We start from the raw sequence: 17,710 nt of genomic DNA, 5'->3' as shown, positions 1-17,710 counted from the left end.
TATATATGTCATAAGATGTTCTTATAGCTCACCTAAAACTTTAAAGTTTCCAGTCCCATAGCTATAGAGGACCTCATGGAGGATCAGCCAATCCATCCCTCTAACCATCCTCCCAAAAGATAAATGGATTGGCCTTTCATCTCCTGGGCTATTGTTGTTCCAAGATGGTTGTTGTTGTGTTATGAGCCTTCACATTGACTCCAATTTATGATAATTCTATAATAGGGGTTTCTTGCTTTTGCCTTCTCCTTAAGAGAGTGTGACTTGCTCAAAGACACATAATGGGTTTTTATGGCCGAGTGGGTATTTGAACCCAAATCTCCCAGAGTCCTAGCTCAACTTAGGCGATCCCTCATTATCTGAGTATGATGGCCTTCCAAGTTCTTGGAAGAGGGCTGTGCATGAGTTTTTGTTAATGTGTGGAGGTCGGTGCACAGCCAATCAACACACAGTCTTCACAGAGTGAGGGTTCCAACCAGTGGCATGGTTAACACAACAATGGTGGCTTCTCAATCTAGCCCAACACAACTCAAACCACATTGGATCTTACATATTTATGCCCTAGTGGTTGATGTGGAGCTTATTCTAATTATGTATTTTCAACTATCTCACTACTCCAAATTTTCATTTAAACAAGCTAGTGGCTATTCATGTTAGACTTTATGCTCAAACTACTTTCATTTAAACTGATGCTTATAGGCCTGGGGCATCCCACACTATCTGTAACTTTTAATAACACATTTAAGAAAATTCTACATGTAGTACTTTGTAACATTGCAGCTTTGAGTTAAACAATGCTTGGAGCAATATACCCAAGTCACCTTTGTCGAATAATATTAGTAATTGGCAGACTAGTTAAAGCTGGTTAAAGGGTAGGCCTAGATCTAATGGGGTCTCAAATTAATTTGGAACAAGCCAGAGAAATCTTGGTTTGTCCAAATAAATTTGCTTTTACCGAAGTCATCGTTTGCATGAACCCCTTTGTATCCCTTGCGCTGTCTCCCAGTTCTAGGGGAACCCCAAAAAGCCCTTTTGCCTGCTGGGCTGCTGGAGAACCTCTGGGATTCCTCTATTTTCTCCCCATGAGAAACACAAAGGAAATCGAAGCCCTTTGAACTCCTCATGGAACTACCTGCATCTGTCTCCCAACAGATGGAGATGCTGGATCTCGTGTTTCTCCCTCATTGTGACTCCCACATGTTTCCTATCTTATTTTATTTTATTTTTATTATTATACTTTATGATATCTTTCTTCTTATAAAAAGAAGCACTGTGACCCTGATGTGAACTCTTGACCAGCACACCATCCTGACCTGAGCATCACCAGGTTGCCTCAGGCCATATACTACAAATATGGATTACCATGATCATCCCCTGGAAATAAAACAATGGACTTCTTCTCAAACCTTGGAGGGCGATGCCCGGCCATTTGAGAAAGAAGAAACCTTTGGACATTCCAATCATTCACTTAAATGGCTTACCTCCTCCGCGGGGAGGTAAGGGTAAGCCACAGCTGTCAAGACAAAGCCATCTTCCTTCCTCAGTCTCTGAATCATTTTTAATCCCATCAAGATGCTGATGCTGCTGCTCTTTTGACAATAGAACTGACATTCAGGTGTCAGACTCCCATCCAAGGGACTTGTTATTTCAATCAGTTTATCAATAGATAGGTCCAGCTTGTAGGGCCCTGGCGCTCTTGCTAGACTATCTGACAATGGGCCCAGGAAGGGCCAGTCATAATCCAGCCATTAGACAAATATTTTCTGTTGGATTTATCTGGGAGTTTTTAGTGTTTGGGGACACTGGGCTTCATCAGAGACTATACATGCAAAAGGACAATAAGAGTTTCAACAGGGTTATTGTCCCCACACAGCAAGATATTTAATCCCATCATTAGCCATAGCCTCCTCCATTGTTCAGAGATCTGCCAGCCCCTCTTTGGACAGAGGGAGAATTTGCATCGAAGGCAAGCGGCACTCTCTCATTGGCCGAGGCATGTCAAGCTCCCACCTCTCCAGAGAGCCCCTGCCAATCACAGCAAGGCTGTGTCCAGCCAGGGGCGGTGGGAATTTTGAATCTGAAAACTGTATAAAAGTGCATGCTTTGCTATGTTATGTATCTCAGTCTATTTTTGATGAACTAGCGCAGGCTGAAATTAAATAATATTTCTCAGTGGCTTCTGCTTCAATTTGGTGAGTTATATTCTGGAAATTATGGGCTTCTTTTTCTCACTAGGCTTAACTCACAGCTTGGATCTCACTATCTCAATGCTGCTCTAATTGTTTGTTAACAGCTAGGTTCACTGAAGGTTTGTACACAGCTTGGAGCAGAGCATATCACAACTTTAGATTTTGCACCTTCATCTCCCACATGAAGATTTTCTGGTGAAAATGCAATTTATAAACATAACCTGATGGTGAGATTATACCCTGAGATTTGGTATCCCCATTGGGGTGTAATTTTAATATGGCATTAATGCTACCCCTTCTTCATCACTGCAGTCTCCATTTACAGGGGTCCTGCTGTAAGATGGGAAGTGGTGATTGGCTTCCTGCCCAAGTCAACAGGAAAGCAGGGCCACCCCCATCGTTACATATGTACGTGGAAGAGAACAAGGAAGAACAAAGTGGCTTTACAGCAGATGATAACATCCCCTTTTCACTAGAGGGAAAGAAAACATTTGCAGACACTTCCACAGAAGAATTAGTGGGGGAAAAGATTCTGAAGAAGCTGAATTATGACTTGCTTCCACACTGACTCTTACTTGTACAATTCTATTGCATAGATCAGGCCAGCAGTCCCACCATCACAGTGCCAAAGAGTGGTACAGTCAGCGCTCTATGTTCACTAAGGTTAGGGACAGGACCCCTGTGAAAGTGAAAACCCACAAATACAAAAAAGTTTTAAACTTAAGAGAACACCTCCCTGAGATTTTTCTAAGTCTTCCAACACAATTATGTGGTCAATTTCCACTGGAAGCTGATCACACAATCACATTGGAGAATCATGGGATTCCTACAGAGGTATTCTCTTTCTAGAAATTTGTAAATATGCCAGCATGACTGGAGGAAGCTGACCATATAATCACACTGGGGGACCTAGAGATTCCTAGAGAGAACATTGTAATTCAAAGCCATGGGTAATCAAAATCTGCAAAAAATCAAAACCACAAATGTGAAGGAATTACAGTACTAGTATTCCTGAGCTTGAGAGCCTATCCACATCTTGAGTTACCAGGCTGAAAATGGGGGAGGACTCCTTTGCTTTTAATGGTTATATGGAAGGGGGAATTGCTTGTTATGCAGCCAGGTAACAAGCAGCCCCTGCTGAAACTCCTGTTTTTACACAACCATTAAAGGTACAGGAGCCCTTTCTAGGTTTTACTCTGGCAACCTTGTTCCATCCTACTGTTCCAGTTTGGAAATAAGCTTCAATAAACACAGTTAATAATGAGATGAATATATAGATTTTAGTAATATTTTATTTATTAGTAAAAATTTTGCAGGAGAAATGTGGAATCCTTGGCCATCCAAATGTTTGAGCCAATATCAGCCCTGCTTAGTACAGCCAGTGATAAGGGGTTGTCAGAGTTTTGAATGAAAACACCTGGAGATTCAAAGCTTCTTCATCCAGGCTTTATTGAATTATCTTCATGGTCTGTCTTGCGGCATTCTTGGAGGCATGTGATTGGCCACTGTAGGAAACAGGGTTGTGTTCGCCTTTGGTTTGATTCAGCGGGACTCTCCCCACCTCCTTATGGACTTCATTCTTTGGGTGCAAAACAAAGAACTATTTGGTTTCATTCTAGCCCTTTCTTTGCATGCATTTCTGAGTCATTGCTGGCACACAATGGCTTATTCTGGGTGCTGTCATAATTCATATAACTACATGTCAAATACTGTTATTAGGACAGTTGAAGAATGAATGCAGTCACCTGAGAAGTTTGCTTCTCATATATTTGGGAATGGTAGGGTGCTCAAATACAAAGGAGACAGCTACTCACACATTCAGCAGACACAGTGAGTCATGAAGAGATGAGACATTTCCTCTTGCTTCTTACTGTAGCTACCCTTACTCTACAGTGCCTTTTTGTACATGGCCATCACAATGAATGGTGCTTATCTGAAGCATTGCTTTGTGCAACCACAAAAAAGAATGGAATTGCACACTGCCAAGCAAATACAGAGTTCACAAAACTATATTGACTTTGCAATGCAAACAGGGAAATGTGAGACAATGTCGAGGAAAGGATGGTGCTTGATCCTTTCCCGACACTGATTTCATTTTCCCTTTAAGCCAATCATTAAAGTTGGAAAGCACCCAGCTCTGAAACCATAGGTGTGGGGAGGTTTTAGTAGACTGGAGAGGGAAGCAAGTATAGCAGGAGAGAGGTTAAGAAGCCCCTTATTGTTGCCTCACATTTATGTGCACTTGGGAACATGTTTGCTAAGATAGCATGCACCTTCTTCTTTGCACTCAAGTCATTTCCAGCATACAATGAAACTAAGGACATTTGATAGTTGTACTAGAGTAATTTCAGCTCCACTAAAACTTCAGGTTTAGCCGCCCCTGCCTCCCTGCATGTCTAGCTTCCCAAAAGACCAAATCGGACACAGACAGGTTGAAGTCAAAACCAGAGGTTTATTCTCAGTGGCCAGAGAGAATGCCAGCAGAGAAAGCACTGGCACACTGCAATTGCAAATACAGAGCATTTTTATTTCATTTGACAGCTATTCAAGAAACTCGTGCAGATCCTGATGAGTTGGAAAAACTATCCAGCTAGGATTCGCGTCCTGAGTGGCTCAGGACTTTGTCAGACGTCATTGCTGGTTGCTCTTTGTGGTGGCGGGAAATTCAATAAACTATCATTGGAGCATTTGAAATGTTGGTCTATTTTTTAAAAATGTTTTTATTGAGTATTTTGAACAAGGTAGCAATAGACAGATACCTAGAAGACCATAAATGTGTACACAAAAGGATGAGGTTTGACAGAAAAGGGGAGGGGAACAAATCTCAAACAACACAAACAGTTGCCTATGCTATAATAATAATAAAAAAAAAAATAGAAAAAGAAAAGAAAAAACATGATAATATATACACACAATAAGATACACCCCTGTGCACCAATAAAGTTTTAAAAAGTGACTTCCATCTCTTTGTATGGTGTATTTAATAAAGTTCCTTTTACAATCTGATACTCTTTTGTCCTTATTGTTTCGGGCGTCACCATTCTTTATAGTCCAGAACAGTTCTTTTTCTCAGCCTCCTTCCCTACTAGTCTCAAGTTACTATTTTAAATTTCTCTTTTTAAAAATAATTTATTATTGGCTCCCAATTAGTCTGTTTCCTCAGTTTGTTATAATTATTTGTGAGTAGGTAAGAAAGTCTATCCATATCCCTAATCTCTAAGATTTTATTAATCCAAGCACTGGTTTCCGGTATTCCTTCTTTCCTCCATTGTTTCGCATAAACCATCCTAGCTGCTCTTACTAAATAATTAAACAGGACCTCCTTATTCTTGTCATTTTCTATGTCTAGCATGCCCAAAAGGAAATATTTCTGGTTTAATTCAATTTTGATTTGTAGCATCTTTTGTATTTTTGAATGGATACCTTTCCAAAATATTTTGGCTTTCCCACAGGTCCACCAGCTGTGAAAGAAAGTTCCTATATGTACCCCACATTTCCAACATCTGTTGGACGAATTTTAAAAATATTTTGAGGGTTTTTGTGGGGTTAGGTACCACCTATAAAACATTTTAATCCAGTTTTCTTTCATATCTGTTGCATATGTTAATTTTAATCGGTAATTCCATGCCTTCTCCCATTCATCTAATTTTATCAGTTTTTCTAAATTTTTAGCCCATTTGATCATGCATTCTTTTACTAATTCAGTTTCTGTTGCCTATTCTAAAAGTTTCTTGTAGATTTTTGTTATAATTTTATTTTCCAGCTTCATTACCTTATCCCAATACGTTTATTTCTCCACAAAGCCTAATTTTCTATCTGTTTTGAATTGTTCATATAAATGAAATGTTGGTCTATTTAATGGTCCACCTCTGAGATGAGCACAATCCAAAAATAATGCAGGGTAGCAATATGCAATGAGTCTTTGATGGACGTAAATGCTCAGTTCTGCTTAGCACAATAGGATTAGTGTTCACAATGGATACTCTGGGATGATGACCACCTCACAGGTGTGTGCTAGCTGGGTCTGGCAGAGCAACAGCTTCTATTACATGCTTTTATACATTTCATTGCACATTTTATAATTTGGGGGCCTGATTTCTTAACATTATAGTGACCCCAAACCTTTATACCATATACATCACAGGATGTTCATGATCAGATTTGTTTAGGAGGGTTACTTTTGCATTCCTCTGAGATTGAAAGAGAGTGACTTTCCCAAAGTATTAATCTTGTGTGGATAATTATTCCTTGCCGGGCTAGCACAGCAGTTAAACCACCAGCTACAGAAGAGCCTGTGGACCAGAAGGTTGGCATTTCAAGTCCGGGTCGGCATCAGCCCAGCTTGTGCTCACCTAGCAGTTTGAAAACAACAATGTAAGTAGATAAATAGCTACCACTTTGGTGGAGAGATAAAAGGTGCCCTGAAGAAACATGCTGGTGAAAATCCGACCAGGAAAGGCGTCCATGGCTGACAGGTTTGTTGGCATGGAAAATGAAACAACAGCACCTCCCCGTTGCCGAGTCAAGCACGGAGATTAAAACAGGGAAGCCTGGCCTTTTTTTATGTACTGTCTGTCTTTGCCAATTGTATAACTGCATTGAATGTTTGCCATATATGTACCTGTAATCCGCTCTGAGTCCCCTTGGGGAGATAGAGCAGAATATAAATAAAGTATATTATTATTAAATTAATGGCATAAATATAAGCCAACAGGCAACTTTAGGACTGATGTGTGCACATGTGTAACCTCCCCCCCTCCTGCGTGCACACACAAATACCCTTCCAGTAGTGAACTGGTTAACAGTGTGAGATTAAAAATAAAACAACCCACCTTTTTCCCTATGAGAACAACAAAAGGTAAGAGTTGAATTTACTGATGAAAAAGTCCATTGCTGTTTCTGTCAGATTCCCCTTCCACTCTCCAAACTGCACTAAGTGGTGCAGAAATAAAAATATATATTGCCAGTTTTTTGAAAGGCACGGAGGGGAAAAGAGGGAGGAACCCCCTTCTTTTTTGTATTTTGTGGTGGGTGTGCCCCTCCATTTCTACTTGACCTACTTACTGAAAGCCAATTATTTCAGCTGACTGTAGGGTTGTCGTTTTCTCCCGGGACTGTTGTTTGGGATTGATTGTCAGATGCAAACAAGGTCTCTCTCTAGCTATAGAAGGATGGCATTTAGTTTGGATTCTGTTAAGGGCAGGCTGAAAGCATGTGACACCAAGGGGCAGCAGACACAGAGCCTTTTGTATGCATTGAAGAGCCTGAGGCAAAACAGGGCAGGGAAGAAAATATAGCTCTCTTGGTGTACATGGGGGAAATAAGACTGAATTTCGGCACATGAAATCAGTTTCACAACCTTTCATCAGGGTAACATATATTAAATTTGAACATATCTTAATGAGCAAGATACCTACTTTTAAAAATAACATTGTATACTGTGGTGGATGTTCTTGTTTTACTTTGTGCACGACAGTTAATAATTCATCAAGAAGAAAGGGAAATGAAGGTAAAGGTGAAAAATAATTGGTCTTTCTTTCATTCTGATTCAGCTTGAGGAAGAAAGGAGAGGTAAATTGCACAACAGTTTCTGGAGGGCCAAGGAGCCTCTGGTCATACAAAACATCAGTGTATGGCTAAGATGGCAAAAAATATTAATGAGGGAGTTTACTTTTGTTTGAGTCTACTGGGAAGGGTAAGTTCCCACCCCTACTCACCTCTCCTTCTCTTCAGTGGAGTGCAAACTGTTTCTGCACTTTTAACCCGGTCTGCAGCAACTGACATAAGCTAAGGACAAACAGGGAAAATTTGAGGATAGCAAAATTAAGACATTTTTAAAGATCCTCTGAAGATGCCAGCCTCAGATACAGGCAAAATGTCAGGAGAAAATGCTTCTAGAACATGGCCATACAGCTCGGAAATCACACAACACCCAATTTTCAAAGCGGTAGGAAAAACTGAAGAACAAATGGCAAAAGCTGGAGAATATGCATGTTGAAAATGAAAATGCATTTTTGCACACAGCTGTAGATGTGTATGTGTGTCTTTAAGTTGCTTATCAACTTATGATGACCCTGTATATTTTTCATAGGCAAAGGAATACTCAAGAGATAGTAATTAGACACCTGATATCTAATTACCTACTTATAAATCTCCCAGCTACTCCCTGGAGTTTTGCTGCTTTCAACCCTCTTTTTATTTAATGTGTTCGTTAACTTGGAGTTGTTATAATGTATGACTCTGTTTTACATCTTGCTGGTTTTGTTTATCTGGGCTACTGACTTACTGAACAACTTCTGGACTGGCAGAAACCCACTCAGTTGCTTCTCTTTTCTCCTGTTGGATAATCTGTGATTGATCTGAGCTGAACTAACTCCTTGAAGGTGCTTACATTCCAATTGCCTGGTTCCTTGGTCATTTGCTGACTGGAACAAAGGATACCAGGTAATTGACCTTTAAAAAAGGCAAATGATAGAAACACTCAGGGGGAATTACTGGGATAATTGAAGCCAACATCTGTTATTCAGGCAGTAGCCTCACTCTGCACAATAGAAGAACCAGTCCTGGGCAGATATTTTGAAGCATGATTCCCATAAACTTTGGGAATAATGTGCAATGGTCCAAGACTAAGGGAAATGTAGACGCGGCGGAGATCCGCATCTCGGAAAGAGGTTTATTGTTAGGTTTTGGGTTGTGAAAGGAACCTGCGAAAGAAGCTCTTTTGCAGGCTTGGAAGTGAAAGCAAAAAGTGGATACAATTTATTACTCTTGGTTAATATGTAGCAAAGGACAATTGAGTCTTGACTGAGAATGGCTGCCTGCGGTTTTTAGTTACTGTAGCTGCTTTGAAGAGAGGATACCATGTTTCTGTGTGACTGAAGCCTATCTGGAGTGGAAATTCAGGGTTCTTATGAGCCTGTGGAACTCCTGGCAGTAATCAGCTGTGTGTCAAAGCAATGTGAGTGTGGGGGCTTGTGTGCTTGACATCAGTACTTTATCACAACAAATTGCCTATTCTAACAGCATAATCCAGTGCCTATTTTGTAGTTGCTCAGTGTCTTAAGCTCAGTTCCAATGTATGGCCAGGTCACCCTGTGATATGAACAGATTTATTCAGAGGAGGTTTACCATCACCTTCCTCTTAAGTGTAGAGACTTTCCCAGCTTAAGAGGAATTCCTACAGTCAAGTCCAGCTCCCCAGCCAACACATCAGCCTAATAAAATGTTTTGGCAGCTCTTTCAAAGTGTTTCCAAAAGTCAGGAGAGTGTGACTGACCCAAGGACAGCCAGTGGGTTACTGTGGCTGAACAGGGATTCAGATCATGGCAACTGAAACCCATTTACTTGGAAGTATGTCTCCCTTTGTTCAATGGGACTTACTCCAGAACAGGTGTACAAAGGATTGCATAGTAATAAGAGACAAATCCACTAGTGCACTAAAGAGCTTTAAACCAGTATTTGTTCCTAAGAGAAATTGTAGGAGCTTTTTGTTTTTCATGGTTAAGGCTTGATTGTGAAAGAGCATGAGATCAAAACAGTTCCGTAAAACAGTGACATGCATGCCACCTCAAGGTGCCGAGTGTAGTTTTTCATCCTAAACCATAAACAGAAGGAAGAATGCCACAGACAAAGCAATTGCTCTGAATGTTGACATGCATTTAGATTTCAATTGCATTTGTAGGTGAAGAAGAGACTTGAACAACCTTTACTTGAGTTTGTTTTCTGGTTGATTGAAAAGCAATCCTTTCAAAATAAAAGGCTTTTCATACTTGACATTTGCCTCATTGATAGTACTGTAGCATATAAAAGGGAGAACAGGCTGCGGTTTTGCTTATCTGATTGTCTCAGGTTCTATTGAGTGTAGTACTTATCTTTAAAAAAAAACCAAAAAAACCAACAACACTTGTCTGTACTCATATAAGCATAACCTGAGATAGCATCTATTTCTTCCAGTTGAGTAAAGATGGGCTTGGTCTTTTCACAGCAGAATTGTTTATTATTACAATGCTTGCTTAATGTACTTAATTTTGAATCAAAGGGAAGTACTGTCATCAATGTTCATTGTGATGTTTTCAGTATTTTTTTTCATGGCAGGAACAACTTGAGAAACTGCAAGTTGCTTCTGGTGTGAGAGAATTGGCCATCTTCAGGGGATGTTGCCCAGGGGACACCCAGATGTTTAATGTTTTATCATACTGTGGGAGGCTTCTTTTATATTCCCTCATGGGGAGCTAGAGCTGACAGATGGGAGCTCACCCTGCTCCCCAGATTAGTACTGTCGTCCTTTCGGTCAGCAGTCCTGCTGGCACAAGGGTTTAAACCATTGCTCCACCATTTTCTGTACTGACACCTGCCGAGTCAGCTTTTAAATATTTTTAAAATGGGCACACTTCTTTGACTACTTTTGTATTATTTAAACTCACATTAAAAATGCTCCCCTGCCCCATGAATTTATTGAGTATATACTACTTTTGTACTGTGAATTTTTTCTACAGTTGACAAATGAGAGGGATATTGGGGGCCCTTCCACACAGCCATAGAGCCCAGAATATCAAGGCAGAATAACCCACAAAACCTGCTTTGAACTGGGTTATCTGAGTCCACACTGCTACATATCCCAGTTCAAAGCAAATATTGTGAGGTTTTATTCAGCTGTGTGGAGCCTGGGACAACTGAAAATCAGCTGGAAAAATGGGATAGCACAGGATTCACCAGGTCTTTCCCTAACAAACCAGGACAGTTAGTAGGTCTGCTTTTGTTGGGATTACCAATTAAATCTAGAATTCTGCCTTTACGTTAAATAGACAATTCACTTTTAGCAGGAGCAATAATTGTCTCCCTTTTGTATGACATACTGGAACTGTCCTTTTCTACACAATGATGTAACAATTTAGCAGAATTGTCATATCTGTTTAACGTAGAGAGCTAAGAATGGGTATTGTTTACATTATGTGGAACTAACCCAGGGCTTTTCTTCATGCTATCAAAAGGTTTTTATGGTAATTTCAGTGTTATGCACATGCATGCTTTTAGGTTGTCTGCTAATTTATGGTGGGATCCCATGAATTTTTTAGGGTTATCTTATGCAAGAAATACTCAGAGATTATTTTGTGAATTTCTTCCTCTGAAATACAATGCAACTTCTATATCTGCAAGAGATATGTTCCAAGACCTCACATGGATACCTGAAACCATGGATAATAGCAAGCCCTATATTTTGACTACATAGGCCAGAAGCATACCATAGTATCTCATTGGCCCACAAATACTTCTAGGGCAAGAGATATTTCTTGAAGAAAAGGTATCAATGGATATCAAATCTATGGATAAGGGAGTTATAGCATATAGCCTACAGCACCTGGTATTCATTGGCAGTCTCCCATCGAAGTTAGTACTGGGACTAGTCTTGCCTAGCTTCCAAGATCAGATGGGACCCAATTCCTTTAAGACAGTGGTTCTCAACCTGTGGGTCCCCAGATGTTTTGGCCTTCAACTCCCAGAAATCCTAACAGCAGGTAAACTGGCTGGGATTTCTGGGAGTTGTAGGCCAAAACACCTGGGGACCCACAGGTTGAGAACCACTGCTTAAAGGTATTTAGGCCGCATTTTACCCCTGTGAATTTGATCTGTTCTAACTAAACTGGTTGCAGCCCATTATCATCTGCTAAAATCTGCAGATCAAACAGTTTTTAATAATTAGGTACAAACCAAAGGTTAGCGATCCTGTCAAACTTTTCTTACAAGCTATAAAACAGACCAGTTATGAAGCAGGTACATTCTCCGGATGGAGAAATGAAACCTCTCACGATGAAAACAATTTACAAAATTGCACCTGGAGAGCATATCTGTATTTTCTGAGATGTAGTTCTGAAGTTTCATTTAAACCTTGAGAGGAAGTCAGAAAGACCTTTAAATGACTTATAGAATGATCCTATGCAGACTGACTCAGAGGCAAGACTCACTAAGTATAATGTCATTTATTCTCAAGTGTACATAGGATTGTGTCTTTTGTTTATTAATGTTCGGCTTTAGGAAAGAACAAATTTCAATCTCTGATGAGTAATTTAGACACAATGATCACCAACAGAACCCCACCCCACTTACATTACATTACACTAACTTGTGGCAGATAATTGCCAATGATTGATATCCCTCCAGCTCAACTATTCCCTGGCTTGCTTTTATATGTTGCTGTCTCCAACACTGAATGTATCTCTTACATAGAACTGAATATCCAGAGCCATAGATGTAAAATATGATGTAATGTGTTAAAAGAACCACAAGAGTATCTGCTTTCAGAATGAAAAAAAGAACAATTAGGAGCCAGATGAGATGTCAGTGTAGTCATCTTCACATTTTCATCATTATCATGCTCGTTCTGACAAGATGATTAAAACTTCTGCCAGAAAAAGTAGGGTATTGGGTTGCCAGGTTATTACCCCAGAAATATGCCCAGTTCCTTGAACTCCTCTTCTACATCAAGAGATAAAACAGCGGTAGAAGACTAGCCTAAGACATTTTGTTACTTGAGGCAAAGCATGAGATAAAGTACACAAGCAAATTGTTTTTAAGCAATTGTTAGTGGTGTTAAGATATAGTGTTGAGAGAGTATAATTTTTTCCTCATTCAAAAAGTTAATGAGTGGAAATGAATCTTTTATATACTACCCTGACATTTGGATTATGTCACAAGTGATTTTTTAAAAATGGAGGAAGTCAATGAAGAATTTTAAACACATTTCCACATACCTAAATCCTAGCCATTTTTCTTGCACTGGGGTTGGATTAGATGGCCCTTGTGGTCTTTTCCAATTCTATGACTTTGTCCAGCTCTGATCGAGATGGACCATGGATTTCAGTTGGTAAAAGGTAGTTGCCTATATTCTAAGTTGCAAATTAGTTGTTTGCATGTAATATTATAACAGCATTCATTATTTTGATTGCAGTATTTAACGATATGTCATTCTCTCTTATTACTGTAATCTCTCCCTGTTATTGACCACTTTGCTGAAAAACATTGTGTGATTTATGTTAAGCATTACAACAGGCATTTTCGAGTCCCTTGTTACCATGAACCTCATGTTGCAGTGGTTCCCAGCCTTCATATTCCACAAGGCACAATTTAACTCTGCTCTAACAGAAAGGGTGATTAATAGTATACCCAGATGACAGCCACAGGGTGCGTTGGAACACAACGGTTCCTGCAAATTGATTATGTGCTCTTTTGTACTAAGTACTCATTAACGCGAATCGATACAAGCTTGCCATTTCATGGGAACGGCAGCCGAGTCTAGCTAAGGCATTATTGCCATGCCAGAAGAGGCTGGTTCAAACTCCGCATGTAGGAAAACAACACTAGCAGCCAATCAGAAGAAAGTGGAGTTGGAGAGAGGGCTTTCCACAAGGACACTGAGTTTCTCTACCTAGCCTATTATTCCAGTTGACACAAACAAAAGCTGGGAAGGAGCAGAAAAGTTGGTGTAGTAGAAAAGCCTGACTGGAGGGCACGCGTCCAAGAACGAGAGCTCTGGCCTTGGGGAACACTGACAAGAAGTTGCTGCTTAACTTAAGAAGAAAACAGGCAGATGTGGTGCAACAAGAAAATCAAAAGGTTGCAGAATATAAGGGGGAATATTCACCCCAAAGAAAAACAGTAGCAGAGCTTCTGTAGCCACAAAGGTTACAAAACAGAGCATTGCTAGCCCAGAGAATGGTGACACTCTGCGAAATTGTCCATATCCCTAGAGGCTGTTCTTTTTATCCGAGGGTCGTACCTCGCCTCCCCCTTTACCTTGGCCGAATTGTTGGCAGCCAAGAGCTACTTCAGGCCGTATAGTTTTGTTATGATTGCTGTCTCAGTTTCCAAGAACTGCAGCAAAAGCACTACTGCTGGCTTTAACGCGTCCGGGGAACGTTTGGTTTCTAAAAAAGACCAAGAAAAAAAGAACAGGGAAAACGTGTGAGAGAGAACAAAACTAAATGAAAATTCTGCTTGAGAGACTCTCATCTCTGTGCCAGGGACTTTGGCAAATATGCTGATGAAAGGACTATGCTGCAGTTCCCCACAACCTATTAATCCTTTCGCTCTGATCGACTACAACCTGCATTTCATCCCAAGCTGGTATAGCTACATGTGGTGGCTTGGAAGGATGAAAGTTGTCATCTATTTTATCCATAGGAAAACAGATCTGGAGTAGACTAGACTACAAAATGGAATGTTTTAGGTGGGCTTCCCTCCTCATTTGTCAGTTCACCTTAAAGCTTGCTCAAGGTGAGAAGGGTATAAAAATATATATAATAGCCATGAGCTTGATGCTGCAAAAACAGGTGACTTAACATCTAAAGATATAAAAGAATGGAGTCTAGATTCCCTTTTCCAAACAAATAACTGAAGTATATATTCATGAGTGTAAGTAAATAAAATATTTTGAACCTTTTAGCGATCATGAAAAGACTTCTTCCAAAATGCAGTTGGGGATGACCTTTCCATTATCCCCCATATTTCTTATCGATTCCTTTTTAATGAACAAACTCACAGATCCAGACTTTTTAATGCACGGTACCAATGGTGAAGCCCTCCCCTTTTCTATTTCAGTTTATCTTGCTTATTGTAGCAAACACAGCTACAATAGAATCAGCTAGAGTAGAATCCCACTCTTTTCCACCTCAAGCTTTGTTCATTACATTATTTATTGCAAATATCTAGCCAGAACCTGACACAAAAACTTTGTGTTTCTCCAGCCCTCCTTCACCACCCTCCCAATGTTGATGTTCCTAAAAAAAACACATTTCTATGAAACACAGAATGTGGAGAAAAAAAGATTATCAGAGGCTTTGTTGAGATACGCTCGGCAATCCATATTCACAGGTTCCGTATCAATCTATGGCTAGTCTCCTGTTTTTAATACTGTATCCTGCTTGTTGATTTTAATGATTGTTTTTATTGATGTTGATGTTTTTTACTGGGATCATTGTTTTATTGCTTTGTTACTGTTATTTGTTTGTTTTATCGGGCCAGGCCCCATGTAAGCCGCCCCGAGTCCCTTCGGGGAGATGGGGCGGGGTATAAAAATAAAGTTATTATTATTATTATCATTATTATTATTATTATTATTATGGCTTAAAATGTTTTTAAAAAATCAAAATGCAAACTTTGATTTTGCCATCATCCTTGAAGTGACTGGCATGAACTTGAAGGAACTGGGGGCGGCAACGGCCGACAGGGAGCTCTGGCGTGGACTGGTCCATGAGGTCACAAAGAGTCAGAAACAACGGTGTGATTGAGCAGCAGCAGTGAGGGGCACCACTTCATGACTTCACGGTATATAATGAGCATCCACTAATTTTGGTATCCCTGAGGTTCATGGATTCAAACCCCAATATCAGAGGGCTATTATTATTTCTTGTCAAAAGCATTGCATAAATAAGTTTAAAACTGATAAAAATAGAGGGAACACAAAAACGGGAAATAGCGACTGCATTATCTGTAGCTTTAAACAATTCTTCCTTTGTGCATGAGGCAGGGCATTGTGGACAAGCATACATATACCAAGCTGTTTGTTCTGCTCCACAGTTGCAGAAGGTGGATGACTCTTCCATTTTGCCAGGTTGTCTTTTGATCTGCCCACTCCACTTCTGAGTCTGTTCAGGAACTTTCAAGTTGCCCATTCTTGGTTTGCCCCTGGAGGAAGACTCTTGTGAGGGGGCATCCGTTTGGGATTTCCTGGTTTAGCTGCCCAGAGGGATTCTCTTGCTGTTGCTGGGGGAACAATTAAGAGGAGTGATGGTTCTCATGAAGCTTTTCCTTGATTTGGGTCTACTGGGAGGAGACTGAGAGGCATGCAGAGGGTGGCTTTCACAGTGTTCAACCTTATTTCTCTCAAAGTTAGCAGCAACTTCCCATTGGAACATCGGGGAGGGGGGGAATCAGAGGGCTGACTATATAACTGTATAGTACTGTTTCCATAGGATGGAATTATGACAGGTAACATGGAATCACAGAGGTCTTATTGTGTAGTGTGAAAGAGCTATCATAAACATCCCTAGCAGATCTACTTTTCTGAAGGGCATTTCTTGAGTGAAAGCTCGGAAGACCTAAAACACACTGACAGAGCACTGACATTTCTCAGACAAAAACAAAGTATGTGCTATTGTTCTCACAGGAAAGCGCACTCTTCTGTGAGAGGCCTCCACCTCCGGGATGTCTTAGCAGCTGCAGTGGACAAATCTAGATGATGTATATTGCATAATGCCTTAGTTATAACAAGGGTGAGGGGGCTTTGGACTTCCAGATCATGTTGCATTCAAATCCCCATCAGTTCCAACCACCACAAGCAATTATTGTGTATAATGGGTGTTGTAATTTGACAAGACCTGGAGGAGCATAGGTTCATTACCTTTATGTACATACAAAGACACTCACTCATTCAAAGTTACAATTTTAGGAGTTGAGGAAATTTTGGTCACAAATATAGCACTATGTTTTCCTATTGATTTCCATGGTTCTGTCCTATGGAACCCTGAGAGGGCATTTACAATACATAGCCAAATTGCTTTAGTCTTTACCAAACGACAAACCCTAGTATTACATGGGAGGAAATCATAGGAATTAAAGTGAAATTATAAAACTGTATTTGTTTAGTGTATAAGGGCCCCTAAAGAAGGTAATTTCAGCATGCCCCATTAAGCATCTTTTCATAAACAAAGGTAGTAGGGAAAGAGGAAGATGGTATTCCAGGTAAACAGAATCCATCAAGGGAGCCACATCCCTGAATTTGCAAGTAGAATTGCAGTTAGCAGGGTGACATGGAGGTCTCTCATTCATAGGGATGCCATAGGTCAAGGTCAATTTGATGATAATTAACAACAAAGCTATCCACAATGGTTAAACAGGTGTACAGAGAGATAAAATACATACAATCTTCTACAACCCGGAAAACTCACAGTGATAAAATACATACATTTTTCCAGAGACAACGTGGCAGAAATTTCAGAAGAGCTAGAAAGTATTCAAGCAAGATCCAATGCAGTTGCATACTGTGACACATGGGTGGACAACTCTAGCATGTTTCAGCTCACAACTCTGACCAACCCTAGTCAGCCTACCTAATGGTGAGGACTGATTAGAGTTGCAGTTCAATATTATCCAAGACCCATATTCAGATAGACCTGCTATACATGTAGTACATTCTAAAAGTTCATGAGAAGAGCAGAAGAGATAAGAAATTCTAAAGTTCTCATTTTTTTCGGACATCATCTGTGGACAAAGTATATCCCTCCAAATTTTGTTAAACTGTAATGCAATCCAACAACCAGAGGTCTACACGTTTCCCACCTTTCTAAAATAAGAGTTTTGTTCCTCTTTTCAAGGAAATGAAAAGCCAATATTTCTTGTGGGCTTCCCCCATCTTCCTGCAGCATTGACCGTCTGCAGATTCTGTGCCGTGGCCTTACATTGAAATGCATGTATATTATTATTAACATGCTTCAGTGTTCACAGACTGTGTTGGTAACAATAATAAT

The 17,710-nt window shown here is 40.1% G+C and overlaps 1 protein-coding gene across 5 annotated transcripts in view; it reads right to left on the bottom strand.

Annotated features, from left to right (window-relative positions):
* bmf (Bcl2 modifying factor) overlaps window positions 1-17,710 on the bottom strand; it is an 81,221-nt gene that overhangs the window by 21,831 nt on the left and 41,680 nt on the right. Inside the window, exon 4 of one of the 5 annotated variants that reach the window (XM_062968193.1) lies at window positions 4,622-7,976. The exons of 2 other annotated variants lie outside the window; for them this stretch is intronic. In XM_062968193.1, coding sequence (XP_062824263.1) covers window positions 7,899-7,976 — 78 coding nt within the window. In that variant the 3' untranslated portion in view covers window positions 4,622-7,898. 2 more of the 5 variants (XM_008116845.3, XM_062968192.1) reach the window with 2 other exon arrangements.

Source organism: Anolis carolinensis, chromosome 1, assembly GCF_035594765.1.
Source record: "Anolis carolinensis isolate JA03-04 chromosome 1, rAnoCar3.1.pri, whole genome shotgun sequence".
Classification (NCBI taxonomy): Eukaryota; Metazoa; Chordata; class Lepidosauria; order Squamata; family Dactyloidae; genus Anolis; species Anolis carolinensis.
This window is presented reverse-complemented; position numbering and strand designations above follow the sequence as displayed.